We start from the raw sequence: 19,188 nt of genomic DNA, 5'->3' as shown, positions 1-19,188 counted from the left end.
ATGGATAAGTGGCGTTTTGGGTCAGGACATCTTCAGACTTCAAAAGCCCTGTGTTTTTCTATCATTAATTAATTGGAGTTTTTTTAGACCTTTTTTATTTTCTCGCTTCATACTGATTGGCGTGCTTGACAAGGGACGAGAGTCAAGAGTTTTTAATTGGCATATACAGTGTCCTCCATAATGTTTGGGACAAAGGCCCATCATTTATTTATTTGCCTTTGTACTCCACAATTTGAGATTTGTAATAGAAAAAAAATCACATGTGGTTAAAGTGCACATTGTCAGTTTTTATTAAAGGCCATTTTTTTACATTTTAGTTTCACCATGTAGAAATTACAGCTGTGTTTATACATTGTCCCCCCCATTTCAGGGCACCATAATGTTTGGGACACATGGCTTCACCAGCGTTTGTAATGGCTCAGGTGTGTTTAATTGACTCCTTAATGCAGGTATAAGAGAGCTCTCAGCACCTACTCTTTCCTCCAGTCTTTCCATCACCTTTGAAAACTTTTATTGCTGTTTATCAACATGAGGAGCAAAGTTGTGCCAATGAAAGTCAAAGAAGCCATAATGAGACTGAGAAACAAGAAACAAGAATAAAACTGTTAGAGACATCAGCCAAACCTTAGGCTTACCAAAATCAACTGTTTGGAACACCGTTAAGAAGAAAGAGAGCTTACTGATCGCAAAGGGACTGGCAGGCCAAGGAAGACGTTCATAGCTGATGACAGAATTATCTCTATAATAAAGTAAAATTCACAAAAACCTGTCTGACAGATCAGAAACAATCTTCAGGAGTCAGGTGTGAATTTGTCAATGACCGCTGTCCGCAGAAGACTTCATGAACAGAAATGCAGAGGCTACACTGCAAGATGCAAACCACTGGTTAGCCGCAAAAATAGGATGGCCGGGTTACAGTTTGCCAAGAAGTACTTAAAAGAGCAACCACAGTTCTGGAAAAAGGTCTTGTGGACAGATGAGATGAAGATTAACTTATATCAGAGTGATGGCAAGAGGAAAGTATGGAGGAGGGAAGGAACTGTCCAAGATCCAAAACATACCACCTCATCTGTGAAACACGGTGGGGGGGGGGGGTGATATGGCCGGGGCATGTATGGCTGCTGAAGGTACTGGCTCACTTATCTTCATTGATGATACAACTACTGATGGTAGTAGCATAATAAAAATCATTGGCCGGTGGTTCATTCTGCAGCAAGACAATGATCCCAAACATACTGCTAAAGCAACAAAGGAGTTTTTCAAAGCTTAAAAAATTGTAAATTCTTGAGTGGCTAAGTCAATCACCCGATCTGAACCCAATTGAGCATATCTTTTATATGCTGAAGAGAAAACTGAAGGGCACTGGCCCCCAAAACGAGCATAAGCTAAAGATGGCTGCAATACAGGCCTGGCAGAGCATCACCAGAGATGGCACCCAGCAACTGGTGATGTCCATGAATCGCAGACTTCTAGTAGTCATTGCGTGCAAAGAAGGATATGCAACAAAATACTAAACATGACTACTTTCATTTACATGATATTGCTGTGTCCCAAACATTATGGTGCCCAGAAATGGAGGAAGTATGTATAAACACTGCTGTAATTTCTACATGGTGAAACCAAAATGTATAAAAATGCCCTTTATTAAAATCTGACAATGTGCACTTTAACCACATGTGATTTTTTTTCTATTACAAATCTCAATTTGTGGAGTACAGAGGCAAATAAATAAATGTTGGGTCTTTTTCCCAAACATTATGGAGGGCACTGTATACAGGCAATAGAACAATGAAATTCTTACCTGCTGCAGCTTAATAGGCTCATTAGTGCAATAACACATGGATACATTTATAATAATCAATTATACAATAAATTAACTATAATACTGGGTAAGGAACTGGATCCACTACAATTCACCGAATACCACACCAGATCAGCAGGGAAATGAACTCGCTGGCTCTCCAATGCATTGGAGAGATTTAGCCGTAAATCTGTGTTTGGATTGTCTAGAATGTGTACAGCAACACTGTGCAGTGGGGAGTTGAGAGCGTGAAAATAAAAAGTTGAAAAATGGATGGAGAGCAAAATGTTTGTGATATTTAAGTTTGTGTAATGTTTTAAAGGAGTTGTAAGGTGGTGAAATGACTGGCTTTAAGATTTAAAAGAAAATAAAGATAATTATTCATTCTTTATGTATTAATCCCATATAGTTTTTTTAAATCAATTTTATAAGTAAACATTTACCAATTGTTCATAAATTAATAGGATTGTACAGAAAGTTGCTGACTTTGGCTCTGGTTTACTTCCAGTGGAAGGAAACAACAGGGTCAAATCATTTTAATGAATTGTTACCAATATGTGAAGAATGGGAAAGGTCACAAAAAATTAAAGTGAATCAGAAAATATCAGCAGGATAATTGTGAAATCAATAGCAGCTTCACATCCATTAAACTTTATTTGTATGGCACATTGGGAGTTGAAAGTGGTGGCAACTGGAACAGGTGCAATCAAGTGTCGTGCATCATTGGGAAATCCTGAGAACTTAAATGTTTTTGCAATATAGACTCCCTGGTTAAATATTTTTTCACTGGTCTTATTTTTTTTGGCACAACATATCAAAGACTATTATTTGCATGTGGTATAACCATTCTTCAAGTCAAGTTTATTGTCTTAGGCACAGTACATTGAGGTACAGATATAGTGGAGATCTTGCTTCCAGCAGCATCACAGGCACATAAACTCAGACAGCAAACAGAAATATATCTTTTACATAAATTATATTTGAATTTCACAAAAATATATTTGGTAAAAAGAGAAAAGGACTGCAAAAAACAAGACATTAGTGCAAAGAAAACAAATCTATGGTAGTGCAAGAGATGGCTTATTGTCGAGGTACGAGAAGGCTTGATTCAAGAACGTGATAGTTGCAGGAAAGTAGCTGTTACTGAATCTGCTGGTGTGCAGCGTCAGGCTTCTGTACATCCTGTCTGACACTAGCAGTGAAGACAGGGCATGGCCTAGAAGGTAGGAATCATTGATGATAGATGTGGCCTTCCTGAGGCAGTACCTCATGTAGATGCTTTTGATGGTGGGGAGGGCTGTGCCTGTGATGGACAGGGCTAAGTCTACCACTCTCTGCAGCCTCTTGCGTTCCTTGGCTTTGGAATTGGTATACCAGGCCATAATCCAATCAGTCAGGATACTTTCTAACTCTTGTGAGGTCCAAAGATGTTTTGTAAGTATTGCCGGCAAGAAATAGATGAGAATGTGGGATTAATGACTGATTAGTATAAATGGGTGCATTATGGTTGGCATAGACTCAGTGGGCCAAAGGGTCTGTTTCAGTGTGGTATTTCTCTGTGACTATAAAGTACAACATTTTTTATGAATTCCTGCATAGTTAATTTATTTGGCTGTTTCTTGAATTCTTTATCTTCCTTTCTTGATGCCTTTTGTTTATATAACGTGTTTCAGCTCTCAAGTTCAGCAACTCTGGAAGGAAAAGGCCAGTTAAAGTTTACTTCTGGACAATGGAGTCCTCACCACAACTGCACACAAATTGCAACAGCTAACGACACAGTTATTCGAGGCTGGGACACCAGGACCATGAGGTAAGCACAAAATGGCTCCCAATCAGCAGTTCATTGTAGTTGCTGTATATTGAAGACATAACCTGAAAATGCTTGACATTCTAAACTTATTAAAATGCAGCCTGTTAAATGACCACCTTTCGGCATGCTTTCAGTTGATCACTTCAGCAAATTAACATCTTACAATTTACTGTCACTTTCGTAATTGGTATTACTGTTTTTACTACACAGGTGGCTTTAAGATGGTTTAGTTGAAAATACAAATATCTTATTGAGTCAGTAATAAACAATTCCTTAATGGTATTTAATTGACTTGTTTGTGCAGCCAGTGCCAACTCTGTAATGTCAGAATTCTTTGTCTCTGTCCCTGCAACCATTGAGATTTCATTGGACATGCTTAAACACAGAATAAAGCTATTGATATTTTTTCAAGAAATCAAACAGCATTTTGCAAGCAGCGATTATATTTTAAAAAATCACCCAAGCAATTCTGACTTCACCCTTTCACCTCATTGGATAGCAAACTGCACCAAATTTTCCTATTGAGCTCTACTCATTGTTTACCTATACAGTGATTGACCTTCCAAAGTATTTGAACTTCTGAAAAGATTTCGGAACATCTGAACGTTTTATTCAAATGGTTGTTCTTTAATTTTTTTGAAGGATACTTTGCTAATTTTCAAGAATTCAATCCAGTTAGGACTTCATAAAAAATAAAAAAGATTTACACAAAGAATCCCTTGTGGGGGGAAGTCAGCCAAAAACTAAGAAAATCTCATCAGGGTCCTATTGCCTTATTTAAATAACAGAGTCATAGAGCTATAGAGTAAGGAAACAGGCCCCTCAGACCCCTCATCACATCTTGTCTGTGCTGACCAAGTTGGTATTACTGGCCTAGTCCAATTTTCTTGCATTGGGTCCATAGCCCTCTCACCCCTTCATATCCATATATTTATCCAAATGTCTTTTGAAAGTCGTAATAAGCTCATCTGACAGCTTATTTTAGTGATACAGACCACCCTCTGAGAGAAAAGGTTGTTCCTGACATCCCTATTAAGTCTCTCCTCATTTATCTTGAACCTGTGCCCTCCAGTTTTAGAATCCTCTAGCCTGGGAAGAAGAATGTGTATGGTCACATTATCCATGCCCTTCATGAAGTTGAACACCTCTAAAAAGTTAGCCCTGCGTTTCCTACGCTCCAAAGGAAAATGACCTAGTATATCCAAACACTCCCTATACTCAAGCCCAAAAGCCCAGGTTACACCCTAGTGAATCCCATCTGCACCCTTTCCAACTTAATGATATCCTTCCCATAGCTGGGTGACCCGGACTTACTACACAGTACACAAACTGAGGACATGTACACTTACATCATGATGTGCCAACTTTATACTCAATACGCTTACCAATACTGAATAACGTTTAGTGGAGAAGGAAAAAGGGCTTTTTTGCAACAAAGATATAAACTTTACAAAAATACCAGATTTGTAGAAGATTTTGTACACAATGATCAGTTGTATGAAAATTGTATGAAAACACCATGTGTAATGCCTTTGAAAATATAAATTAACCTATTTAATATTCACTAATTCACAGTGTAGGAGCTGCAACCGCAAAAGCGCAGTCACCCCTGAGCTTAAGCCTAGACCGCGGGATAGTCAGTAGCCCCAAGTCGGCCTACCTGAGAGACCTGGAGATTGAGTGGTGGGTTAGAAGATTTTTGATATGGGGGGGGAGAGCCAGTGGAGAGAGGCCAGAATCGGGGTGATGTGGTCCCTTTTACGGGTACCCGTCAGGATTCACGCTGCGGCGTTTTGGACCAATTGCAGGCGGGACAGGGATGATTGGCAGATCCCAGTGTATAGGGAGTTGCAGTAGTCCAGGCGGGAGGAAATAAATGAGTGGATGATTTTTTCTAGATCGTCAAATTGCCATCCACAAACCGTGGTGCCAGATCTGGCGTGTTCACAGTGAGCCTTCAGTTTGATGATGGAGAAGGCATTTTTAGATCTCGCCTCTCCCTTTATTTTGTTTTGCCAAAGTTAATGTTTTTTTGTGTTTTAGGACTGTCTACCCCTTTCAAGAGACTTTACTGGTGTGATAATGATCTTTCCAAATACATTCTGTAGCAGTACCTCTCCACCTCAAGATGGGACATCCATCTCCAAGCCTTTCTTCTTTGCCTGCCAATGGTCGCAAGCCTACATGAGAGGCTTCTAGCAGATCAGAATACAGTCAATTCTTCCCTTTTATAGACTTTTTGTCTTAACTTGACGTAATAAGTTTTACAATAGGACCGCTGTCTGTGCAGACATTGTGCCTGAAAGAATATACCTGCAACACTCAAGCCTTGATGATTTAAAAATTGAAAGGTCTGCTCATTTTTTGACCATGATCCTGGATCCGCTGCCCTCCAATATGCCGACTGTGCAGCATCACTGGTGCATTTTGGCTTCAGGACATGGAGAAAATCATAAAGCTTACTCTGGCTGCAACATTCTCCCTCTCTCCACAGACTGCAGCTGCAATGGTGTGTAAACAACATGTAAAGATACTTCCAATTTGTGCAGCATTTTAACTTGTATATAATTCACTGTTCCTCCATTGGTGCTGAGTCAGTGGCAGAATTCATGACCGTACTTTATTATTGGACATCCATCATCATAGAGTTGTATAAGTTCAAGAGAAAGGCCATCATCACCATCACTGCAATAAATCCAGTCTTGTCAATGTCAACTGCTCCCTGAGAATAAATAAAAAAGTGTTAACTACTTAATTAATCATTTAGGTGAGACTGTTTAAGGAATGAATATTGCTTAGGGATTTGGGAGAAAGTGCTGCTGTTCTCCTAAATTGTCATGGGTTATTTTGCATCCTGATGAGAAAATGGGATCTCGTGCAAAACATTGTATTTATAAAAATGAAATAATTTATCAGTATTTAACAAATAAATGCAATATACCGAATTATAGGCCAGTGTATAGATCAGTGAGCTTTACAAGATTGGTAGGGAAATTATTGGAGAAGGTTCGGAGAATCAGGATTTACTTGCATTTGAAAAAAATAGACAAATCAGTATGGCTTTGTGTAGGGGAGGTCCTATCACAAATTCTATTGTGTTTTTGGACAAGTAATGAAGATGATTGATGAAGATAGGGCAGTAGATGTTGTGCACAGGGACTTTGTAAAGCATTTGACAAGTTCTTTGAGGATAGGTCCAGAAGATTAAGTATGGATCGCTATAGAAAACAGATGATTCTGACTTAAGGATAATTCAGAGAAATTGAATCCTTACATAACCCAGGAACTGCCTACATTCCTAGCACAGACCCTCGCATCCAAGCACGGAGCTGGTTGACTCAGAAGTTCTGCATTAAAGATGGAAAGATCAAATGAAAAATGTGCCTTGGTGCCATCATTCTCAATACCTGGATAAAATACCACATTTCCATAAACAGATTCCCACTGCAAAGTCAAATAAATATAAGCATGTACTATTTATTAAGGACAAGCTTCACTTAACTTGCACGTTCGGAGACATGATCTTGATCAGGGAAAATTCCCTTGATGTACAGTTTGATTGCACATTATTTATCCTTTTCATTGTCAGAAAAAAAATGGATGCACATGTGCATTGGGCTACTTCAGATGTGAACTACTTTGCATTTTCTTTCCACAGTCAAGTCTACTGTGTGGAAAATGCACATGGCCAGTTGGTACGAGACCTTGACTTTAATCCTAACAAGCAGTACTATTTAGCAAGCTGTGGTGATGACTGTAAAGTGAAGTTTTGGGATACCAGAAATGTTCAGGAACCAGTCAAGACTTTAGAAGAGCACTCCCACTGGTAAGCAATTTTCTTAATCAGCATTGCAGACTCATTCATTTTGGTATGGATGTAATTGACAATATTTTGGGTCTTCCTTCTGAAAGCTGTGCTTAAGTAGATTAGAATGTTAAGAGCCAATTCTCCCTCTTCCTCGGAATTGTTGTCTGTGGTTATGGAGACAAGACACTATTGTTCCTTGCCCCATGGAGTCTATGGGAGCTTGGAACAATCCCATTTCCCTCTTTTAATTTTCTCTGTAACCTCCATAGTGTATTCTCCAGTGGCCAAGTTACCCACCAACCTAAAAAAAACCTTTTTGATATGAGAGGAAATTGGAGGAAACATGGAAAATGTGCAACCTTCGCACAGATGGCACTGGAGGTCAGGACTGAACTTGAGTCTTTGAAACTGTGAAGCTGCAGTTCCACTCCACCACTGTGCCACATAGCCATGAGGTTGGGAGACTGTCATTAACATCATATTATTTTACTTTTTCTGTTGTGTTAAAAAAAACTAGTTTTTTGATCGCTTCCGATTTTAGTGGCAGTATAAGCCATAATTCTGCTCCTAATTGGTCCATAGATATTTCAAATTATAAAATTGTTCACTTTTAGTTCTTTGACTCTCTGCCAAAAGCAAGATAGTATTCTGCAGGTGCTGTGGCTGAAGTTACATATCTCATTAGAAACCTGTAGTACATTCCCCAACCATCTCAGACTCCAAAGTGAGCTTAGTCCGAATGGATTCATAAGTTCATGTGATAGGAGCAGAATTAGGCTATTCAGCCCATCAAATCTACTCTGCCATTCAATCAAAGCTGATCTAACTCTTCCCCTCAACCCCATTTTCCTCCCTTCTCCCCATAACTCCTAACACCCGTACTAATCAAGAATCTATCTATCTCTGCCTTAAAAATATCTATTGATTTGGCTTCCACAGCCTTCTGTGGCAATTAATTCCACAGATTCACTATCCTCTGACTGGAGAAATTCCTCATCTTCCTAAAGGAATGTCCTTTTATTCTGAGGCCATGACCTCCGGTCCGAGACTCTCCCACTCGTGGAAACATCATCTCCACATCCACTCTATCCAAGCCTTTCACTATTCGATAAGTTTCAATGAGGTCTCCCCTCATCCTTCTAAACTCCTGTGAGTAGAGGCCCAGCGCCATCAAACGCTCATCGTATGTTAACCCACTCATTCCTGGGATCATTCTCGTAAACCTCCTCTGCAACCCTCCACAGCGCCAGCACATCCTTCCTCAGATTTGGGGATTGTATGATCCAGTGGATAAACATTCCAGATTTGCTCTTTCACTGCTAGATAAGGATAACACAGCATCCTGGAGACTGGAGACACGGAACAACCGAGCTTTGGCTTCCACTTTTGATTGCTATACAGTAATTCCTGTTGGAATTTGCATGTGTGTGTTTGCACCTGGTTGTCCTTGCACTTGGATAAGGATGTGCTCGGACTAAGCGGTGGTGTCCTTTTTTCCAATTAAAGCTCAATCAGTTCTCTAAGCACACCTGTGAATAACCCAACTTTTAAGTTCCATTGTTCAAAAAATTATTTTTATTAAACCAAAATTTGTTTTTAAATTTTACATCATGCATAAAAATACATGAGTATTTACATAAGTGGTCATGGTGGCGCAGTGGTAGAGTTGCTGCCTTACAGCAAATGCAATGCCGGAGACCCGGGTTCTATCCCGACTACGGGTGCTGTCTGTACGGAGTTTGTACATTCTCCCCGTGACCTGCGTAGGTTTTCTCGAGATCTTCGGTTTCCTCACACACTCCAAAGACGTACAGGTATGTAGGTTAATTGGCTTGGTAAATGTAAAAATTATCCCTAGTGTGTGTAGGATGGTGTTAATGTGCGGGGATCGCTGGTCGGCGTGGACCCGGTGGGTCGAAGGGCCTGTTTCCGCGCTGTATCTCTAAACTAAATGAGTCATACAATGCATTACCATTCAAAGGCCCAGACATTATCAGTCACATTTGCAGGATTAAATTCGTGGAAAGCATTTTTTTTTGCTCTTTTCCTCTTAATTCCTTTGATGGAATCAGTGCAAGCATTGCTCCCTGCTGAGACACCCATCAGAATAACTATTTTTTCTGTCACTTGAATGTTTAACGTGGAATTTGGATAAAGAAAACTTCGCAGTGCTTTGATATGGTTGAAAATTCTTCAACATGTGGTATTCACACCTTGAATTGGCTGAATATGCCGGTTGTAGTAAAGCTCCAGTGATCCCATATTCCGTACCCCAACAATGTCCAAAGTAGTGGATATTTTTAAGGCGGAGATAGACAGATTCTTGATTCATACGGGTGTCAGGGCTTATGGGGAGAAGGAAAGGGAATAGGGTTGCGAGGGAAAGATAGGTCAGCCATGATTGAATGGCGGAGTAGACGTGATGGACCAAATTGCCTAATTTTGCTCCTAAAACTTATGAACTTGGTGTGTTGGATAGGTAATCTGCAAACCTTCACATGCATTTGTGCACAACTCATACCACAACGTTTGCTTCTGTAATTTCTCACAGTTGAAATTTAGGGACAGGAAGAAAAAGAGATGTTGAAGATCAAAGGGGTAGAAAGAGAATCAAGGGATAATGGGGTATGGCAGGTCAGGGTAAGGATTTCAGTTGGGTTGGGAATTGATCAACAGTTTGTGACTGAATACTGACAAGACCAGAGTGGACCTGGCAAAAGACTGGGGATTGAATGCATGCAGATAAGATGATTGATGTCATGGTGCACGATCAGCAGTCTTTGTGCACCTACCTGCCCCTGTATGGGGAGGCATGCTGCAGTTCATGGAAATGCTCATTGCGTTCACCATTGCTATCAGATTTCAAATGAAAGTTGAATGGTGCTGTGCAAAGATTTTATACAGTGTGATTCTAAGTATAATAATTGATTTCTTTTTTGATATGTGTTAAATAAGTAAACTTTTGTTTTCAAAAATACAAGCTGTATCAGATAATTTTAAGAAAGATTACTGCCTGAAGCTAACACAAACCACCAGAAATAATGGTCCCGAAAAGCATATCCTTTCCCCATTGCTTAAAATTCTTCACTGATTAAATTTCTGACTTTAGCATTCATTTTTTAATTGCTCCCCGGGTCCTTTAAGCGTGCCATGGATTGCAACCAGGTTGACGCATCCAATGTCTCCTGTTGGCTCTGTGCTTTCTTAACTTAACTTCAATTTAGCTTGGAGCATAGCTCTGCTCATTTTTAAAAGGGATCCACAAGTGAGATGCCCGATTAGCACACGGCCTGCTGGAAATGAGCCCAAGGCCCAATTTGGAGCAAGACTTAACGTTGTTGGAAGCCTTGGTAAGCCTGCACAAAACTTAATTCCCAGCCATAATATCCAGCCTTCATGAAAATAGTTAATCAATAAACAGTGCAGGCAAGCATTAGATTCATTGGGATGTGTAAGAAGGAAATGCAGATGCTGGTTTAAACCGAAGATGACAGAAAATGTTGGAGTAACTCAGTGGGACAGGCTGCATCTCAGGAGAGACAGAATGGGTGGTGTTTCAGGTCAAGACCCTTCTTCAGACTGACGCAAAGATATTAGAGGAACAAGATAGACCACTCGACCCTAAAAACCGTAGTATGTCATGACGCCATTTCAGTAGGCAGAAACTTGCAGAAAAATTTAAAAAGAAAAATAACAAAAATCTGTGAATTGATAGATGAGATATATTCTGCATTTTAATGGTATCGTCTCACATTCCTACAAAAAAAATATTTTCCTGCATGCAGGGTGTGGAGTGTCCGATACAATCACTCACATGATCAGCTGGTGCTGACTGGCAGCAGTGACAGCAGAGTCATTCTTTCCAACATGGTGTCTATTTCATCAGAGCCATTCGGCCACTTAGTGGATGATGATGACTTAAGTGACCAAGAGGAGAACCAGCAAGAAGAGAAGTATGTTAATTATCACTTCATTATAACCTTCGAAAGATGGTAGCATTTTACAGACAAATGTGAGATGTTCTGTACCAGCATCAACAGCTATTGTACATGAATAATTTCTGTGAGTTATATGTAGCTTTCAATCTGAGTTTGTGTTGTGGGAATAGAAAATTTAGCTTTAAAAATAAAGGTGTAATTTTAGATAAGTGGGGTGTAAATGTATGTTGATACAATGCACCAACCTTGCTGCTCTCCAAGTAATGCCACAAGATCTTTTACGTGCACTTGACCAGAGAGCGGGGTCTTTTTTTTAATAAACACCTGAAAGTTTCCTGCCAAAAGTACAAAATCTCTTCTCTATGACTGAACACGTTAGGTTTTGTGTTTAGTTCACAGAATGGAATTTGAACTCTTGTTCTGCTGTCCAAGCCTTACCTTCATTTAAATATTCATTTACTTCCATTCCTTTTGTGTATTTTGTGTGTTTATTTTCTTCCAGCCTTAAATAGAAGAAAGAAAATCACAACTATGCTATTCCTTTATTTTCTCCCTGCTAAAAAAATAGGAGGGAGTGAAAAGTTACTGATCAACGTTGGGTCTTTGTCTTCAGTAGATGTTACTGAGAAATGAAAACAACACTGCATGTTGAATTAGTCTGCAAACAAAGGGCCAATAGTTATTTTGCTGCAGAGGACAACATTTATGAATATTGTTCATAAGGGACAAGGAGACTAGGGGGCCAAAGGAAAGGATATTAAAGTTTTATATGTGGATACTGAACCTGAAAGAAACTTGGATTTCCCTCCGTTATATAGTGCATTCAGAAAGTATTCAGACCCCTTCACTTTTTCCACATTTTGTTACGTTACAGCCTTATTTTAAAATGGATTAAGTTCATTTTTTTAAATCATCAATCTACACACAATACCCCATAATAAAAAAGCGAAAACAGATGTGTAGAAATTTTTGCAAAGTAATTAAAAAGAAATTACTGAAATATCACATTTACATAAGTATTCAGACCCTTTACTCAGTACTTTGTTGAGGCACCTTTGGCAACAATTACAGCCTCAAGTCTTCTTGGGTATGACGCTACAAGCTTGGCACATCTGTATTTGGGTAATTTCTCCCATTCTTCTCTGCAGATCCTCTCAAGCTCTGTCAGGTTGGATGGGGAATGTCGATGCACAGCTATTTTCAGGTCCCTCCAGAGATATTTTATCGGGTTCAAATCCTGGCTCTGGCTGGGCCACTCAAGGACATTCACATACTTGTTGCGAAGCCACTCCTGCGTTGTCTTGGCTGTGTGCTTCGGGTCATTGTCTTTTGGAAGATAAACCTCTGCCCCAGTCTGTGGTTCAGAACACTCTGGAACAGGTTTTCATCAAAGATCTCTCTGTACTTTGCTCCATTCATCTTTCCCTCGATCCTGACTAGTCTCCCAGTTCCTACTGCTGAAAAACATCCCCACAGCATGATGCTGCCACCACCATGCTTCACCATAGGTATGATGCCAGGTTTCCACCAGACGTCACGTCTTGGCATTCAGGCCAAAGAGTGCAATCTTGGTTTCATCAGACCAGAGAAGCTTGTTTCTCATGGTCTGAGAGTCCTTTAGGTACCTTTGGGCAAACTCCAAGCAGGCTGTCATGTGCCTTTTACTGAGGAGTGGCTTCCGTCTGGCCACTCTTCCATAAAGGCCTGATTGGTGGAGTGCTGCAGATATAGTTGCCCTTCTGGAAGTTTCTCCCATCTTCACTGAGGAACTCTGGAGCTCTGTCAGAGTGACCATCGGGTTCTTGGTCACCTCCCTGACCAAGGCCCTTCTACCCCGATTGCTCAGTTTGGCCAGGCGGCCAGCTCTATGAAGAGTCCTGGCCGTTCCAAAGTTCATCCATTTAAGAATGACGGAGACCACTGTGCTATTCGAGACCTGCAATGCTGCAGAAATTGTTTTATACCCTTCCCCAGATCTGTGTCTCGACACAATCCTGCCTCGGAGGTTTACGGACAATTCGTTCGTCTTCATGGCTTGGTTTGTGCTCTGACATGCACTGTCAACTGTGGGACCCTATATAGACAGGTGTGTGCCTTTCCAAATCAGGTCCAGTCAATTAATTTACCACAGGTGGACTACAGCCAAGTTGTAGAAACATCTCATGGATAATCAATGGAACAGGATGAATCTAAGCTCAATTTTGATATAGGGTCTGAATACTTGTGTAAATGTGATATTTCAGTTATTTCTTTTTAATTACTTTGCAAAAAGTTCTAAACACCTGTTTTTGCTTTTTTATTATGGGGTATTGTGGGTAGATTGATGATTTTTTTTTTAATTCATCCATTTTAAAATAAGGCTGTAACATAACAAAATGTGGAAAATGTGAAGGGGTCTGAATACTTTCTGAATGCACTTTATGAGAACCTGTAATACACTATATCATTCCCCATTATTATGTGGAAAATACTTTTCTCTCTTGGGCATATGATAGTTAATTGCAGTGCAATATAAATTATATAATTTCTGAAACTTCCCTCTTAAGGTCTGTGTTGCATGGATCATATTCTTATGAATCCGAGAGCAAAATTAAGTGGAAGTGGCAAAAAGACATTAGGAAATGTTGGCACAACAAAGGTTTATGGACAAGAAGTGCAAACTTATGGAGTACAAAGAGAAGGGAGCATGGTAATTGGGAATACACTTATTCAAATTAAAATGGAGGTAGTCATGTATCCATTAAAGTCCCTTCCTTTGGACAAAGAATACAAATTGGTTAAAAAATTAGTTTAGGGCTTCCTAAAGAACAACTGAATAACACTGGCTTTATGAGCACGCTGTGCTAACAGTATTTTTTTTGATGTGCTTGTGCTGTGGCTTCATTCAGATAACCAAAACTGTTATGCAATAAGTACTCCTAAATCTTGTAGTGGAAGGTGGTATCCCATTAGGATTTTATTTTAAGCAATGTAGGGGATATTCACCAGGTGCCAGAAGTATTTAACGATTTATTGATTTTTCTTTATAGGAAAGAGCCACTACAGGACAGCATAATAGCTACTTATGAAGAACATGAAGATAGTGTTTATGCAGTGGAATGGTCCTCCGCTGACCCCTGGTTGTTTGCATCTTTAAGTTATGATGGCAGACTTGTGATAAACCGGGTACCACGGGCATTAAAGTATCGTATTTTGTTATAACTTTGCAGCACAATAAATTCAGTTTTTATTCTTAACCTATGGAAGTACATCCTTTGTTATAAAACAATATTACCCTGGAAATAACTTAACAAACAAATAAATAACTGTAATATATCTGCTACATTGCCGAGAATAATAAATAATGATTGACTCAAATGCATTTCATAAATTCGGTCTATTAAAAGAGTTTGAATAATTATGAGGTATACATTCAGCATCTTTAACCGACCACACTGAAGTAGCATATTTAAACGTTCATCAGATCTGAGAGAAGGTAGAAATATGTTTTTTTATGTTGCAGAGAAGCCGTGGGGTGGAGGCAAACAGCCAACACGAGTGGGGGTGATTTTGGCAGAGAGGGTGTTCAGGCTTGTTAATTGTGGCTGATCTGTCTGGAGATAATATAAGTAAGAGGTGAATTAAGGAGAAGGAAAGAAGCGCCATGCTGGAACAGTGAGGTACAAAACACTGAGAATGTTGGAAATACCTCCACCATACTCTGACATCATAATGGAAAATGCTGGAAAAACTCATCAGTTCAGATAGCATGTGAGGAAAGAGAAACATAACAGGCTGAAGGCCCTTCTTCAGAACTGAGAGGGGGAGAAACAAGTTAGTCAAGATATAAAAATAAAGTGCTGGAGGAACTCAGCGGGTCAGGCAGCGTCTGCGGGAGGAATGGACAGACAATGTTTTGGGTCAGGACCCTTCATACTGATGGGGAAGAAACCTGGAAAAGGGGGGATAAGGCAAAGCCTGGGCAGCGATAGATGCATAGAGGTGAAGTGGGGGGGGGGGGGGGGGGGGGGGGTGATTGAAAGATGGATAGAATAAGTGATAAAGCCGAGAGGTGAAAAGGAAACAAAAGGGTGTCACATATCTGTGGAATTCTCTACCTCAGAAGGCAGTGGAGGCCAATTCTCTGAATGCATTCAAGATAGAGCTCTTAAGGATAGCGGAGTCAGGGGGTATGGGGAGAAGGCAGGAACGGGGTACTGATTGAGAATGATCAGCCATGATCACATTGAATGGCGGTGCTGGCTCGAAGGGCCGAATGGCGGCCTCCTGCACCTATTGTCTATAAGGAAAGAAAAGGAGGAGTGAAATGTAAAGCTGGAGGGAGGGATATGGGTGGAAGGGGGCGGTGGAGAGTTTAAGAAGGGAGTTAAAGGGTTAGTATGGGGGATTGGGGGGAAAGGAGGAAGGTGACTGGGGTGGTGGGTGAAATGCATGCGCGATGAGGGGTGTGAGGAAGGGGATAGGGCCAGGGAAAGAGGGCACATAGCAGGTAGGATATATTATTTGAAAATGGAGCATTCAGTTCATACCACTGGGTTGTAAGTTACCTTTGTGGAATACAAGGTGCTGTTCTTTGCATGTGACCTCACTCTGGCAATGGTTATTTAGCAAAGTGTTACATGCATTTTTATATAGTGCCTCATTAAACCTCAGAGAAATACCTCAAAAAATGGTTTCATGTATGATCAATTACTACAAGGCATACATTTCTGAACCATGGTAAATGGTGTTACTATGAAAGCTATTCTTCCGTTTGAATTGCAAAGACTTTGCTGCAACATGACTTTCATTGTTTTTTGGCTGAGATACATCCTCCAAGGGCACAACACATGAATGATGCTGGGAAGTGCCTGCCCTTACCTCCTGCACTCAAGCAACTACTGGGATGGACTGGTTCTCCTTGGAATACCTTCTACTCCAGTAGAGCCTCCAGCTGCCAGTGCTCCTTTTGCCTCCAACATGTTCATCATAAATCATCAGAGTCCCACAGGGAATCGCATTTTTCAAACTTCAAAAGATTATTCCCTCATAGCACATCAGATGAACTCATTACAGAGGTTACAAAAATGGCCGGCAGAGAATTCACAAGAACAGTGTAAAATAAATGTCCACATCTCTATAAGAAAATAAATTCCAAATACACAAACATCCTGCCAGAACTTTATTGCCTTCCATCACTGTGAGGAATGTGGAATCCGCTGTGATGGATGTTTATGTTGACTTTTATGTGGTGGTGTGTCTTGTTGCTTTTCACTTAGTATGGCTGTAAGCTACTCAAATTTCACTGTACCTTAATTGGTACATGTGACAATAAACTGACCTTGAAACCTTAAATGTAAGTAAAGCTGCTGTTTACTTTTATGAAGCTTCTCCAGACTGAATTCAGCTGTAACTGACAAATGCAATATTCGCTTAGAAGGTTGAATGGGAAGTCAAATGTAATATGATTTGAGATGGATGGCATCAATATTTCTGGCTTTTGATTTTTATACCCGTGCAACTTTGAAAAGCTGGGTAATTTCTCATACTGCACTGGCATGTTTTGCAATTTATCACATAGCGGAAAAAAAAAGCAGAAACTACAGTAAGTCTACAATGCCATTGCCAAAGCATGCAGCCTTAGTGGTTTCTCATTCTGTTAGACACACTTTTCTTCACTCTATAGACCTCCATTTGCCTCATGTTTCCTGCTTCAAATTTAAACTCATCATTCCGTTGTGACTATTTCCTTTGACTTCATTCTCGCTTCTACGTTGCTCACGATTGTTAGTACTTATTCCGCACAATTTTTGCTGATTTATCAGAATCCACCTTATTTAAAGCAGCAATGTGCAATAACATGGGAATCCTATTGGAACTCGTCAGAATTGGGGATGAGATATTAAAAGCTGATGGCCCCAGTTATTACTAGATCCCTTGTATTTGAATCTGGTCAATAATAGACCAAGTTGTCAATTTTAAAAGAAGGAAAAGTTGAAAAACTCTTTCCATGGAAACCATGGAAAATACCCCTTGAGTAGTTGCCAGTCCAATTATAGGAGTGGAGAATCTAAAACTTTAAGTGCTAATTGGTCAATGGTGAGCGCAATGAGAGGAACCTTGGAGATCAGTGGTGGGATCTCTCTGGAGATTCTGGGATATGCTGGGTTGGAAATCGATGGAGGGAGCGATGGGCAGGGCTGGGCATGGATGTCTGGGTGTTTGAAACCTGCTCCATGCAAAGTTAAATTGCCCACATTAGGCAGTTTTCCATGACTTGGAGAAAGTTCCTTTTAACAAATTGTGATTTTTCTGCCAGGATGGAACTATTAAGTTCGGAACAGAGAGGATCTAGGCTTGGCAGCCATAGATGCACAGTAGTAAAATAATTTGACACGTCGGATTAGAAACTGACTCAAAAGTGAAAGACAAATTGGCATATGCAGGACATGCAAAATACACTGGTTGTGAGCTAATGTAAATTTTCTGCATTTGCTTAATGACAACCTGGAAAATATAAGAGCTGTAGAGACTTTGGGACAATAATAAAATATGTGAAGATGCTTGAAGATGATATGTGAACTGTGATTATAGAAATCTACATTTCTAAACTAAATGACCTTTTTGGCACTTCAAATGTTATAATGACCAGGCTTCTTTAAATTGCCAGGGGGTATGGATCTGATAGAAAAAAGGGCAGAGGTTTTGTAAAGTGCAAATAAATCAATCAGATTGATATTAACTGCAATGGTAAAATCCTGATTGGTATTTTAGTGAGAATAGGTGCATGTGCGATTGTAGAGATCAATAGATTTATTTGTTATTTAAGCGGATGAAGCAATATCGTGGTAGTCCAGGAAACTGATTTTGAACTAAAAGATTAGCTGTGATCTTATTTAATAGCGGAGCAGACACAAGTTTCTAAACTGTTCCTAATTTTTTGGTATTACTGTGAACAAATTTACTTTGAACATGTTACTTTATTACTCCATTTCCTTAGCAAATGAACTCATTCAAAAAAAACCTGATCGTTTCTAAAGTTCACATTCTCAGAAACCCAAGTTAGATTCATAATATTTATTATCTTTTCCTCTTTGATAACAAAATACCATTATGTGCAGTCTTGTGAGTAGCATCCCCTGTTCCGGGTAACATTCTTTGGATGAAAAATAAAAAGGTATTTGTGTAAGGTTGCTTGTGTCTTTGTGTATCTCATTTTATGTTCAAAGAAGCTGAGCCACTGTTACCAAAGCTGAGCCACTGTTTCAGAGAGACACTGCATGGAAATAGGCCCTTTAGCCCACTGAGTCTGCACCAACATCAAGCATCCATTTACACTAATCCTGCCCTAACCCATATTATTCCCATTCCATCAACCCCCTCTCCCTCAAATTCTACCACTCACATACATACATTTTTAGTGATCAATTAACCTCTAAACTCCACGTCTTTGAGATGTGGCAGGAAACTGAACATCTAAGGGAAGCCCATGTAATTACTGGAGGAATGTGCAACTCCTGGGTCACTGGAGATGACGGCTCTTCTAGCTGTGCCAAGATGCCACCTCAGAAATGTGACAATGCAAGATATACCAACCAGAGTGATAAGGCTGCACAGTCTTTAAGGGCACAGGCCTTCCTCCAAATACCCACCTGAGTCACATTGATAAATACATCTCTTGATGCTCCTGAACACATCATCAGTGATGTAACCTGATGATGTGTCCAGGAGCATCAAGAGATGTATTTTGCCCTGGAGTTGTATAGCACTGAAGCAAGCTCTTTGGTCCATTGAGTCCACATTGATCGTCATCCCTTACATTAATCCCACATCATTCTCTCAACATTCCTGT

The 19,188-nt window shown here is 40.0% G+C and overlaps 1 protein-coding gene across 3 annotated transcripts in view; it reads left to right on the top strand.

The window, feature by feature from the left end:
- The window catches only part of eipr1 (EARP complex and GARP complex interacting protein 1), a 50,638-nt gene extending 35,796 nt beyond the window's left edge, over nucleotides 1–14,842 (top strand). For 2 of the 3 annotated variants that reach the window (XM_078399212.1, XM_078399211.1), the window contains exons 4-7: nucleotides 3,475–3,611; nucleotides 7,270–7,437; nucleotides 11,205–11,372; nucleotides 14,387–14,842. In XM_078399212.1, the coding sequence (XP_078255338.1) occupies nucleotides 3,475–3,611; nucleotides 7,270–7,437; nucleotides 11,205–11,372; nucleotides 14,387–14,558 (645 nt within the window). In that variant the 3' untranslated portion in view covers nucleotides 14,559–14,842. The remainder of the gene's footprint in view (nucleotides 1–3,474; nucleotides 3,612–7,269; nucleotides 7,438–11,204; nucleotides 11,373–14,386) is intronic. The other variant, XM_078399209.1, reaches the window with a different exon arrangement.
- Nucleotides 14,843–19,188: the final 4,346 nt, after the last annotated feature.

This window comes from Rhinoraja longicauda, chromosome 5 (assembly GCF_053455715.1).
Source record: "Rhinoraja longicauda isolate Sanriku21f chromosome 5, sRhiLon1.1, whole genome shotgun sequence".
Lineage (NCBI taxonomy): Eukaryota > Metazoa > Chordata > Chondrichthyes > Rajiformes > Arhynchobatidae > Rhinoraja > Rhinoraja longicauda.
The sequence above is the reverse complement of the archived record's forward strand: the minus strand, read 5'-3'. Positions and strand labels throughout refer to the sequence as shown.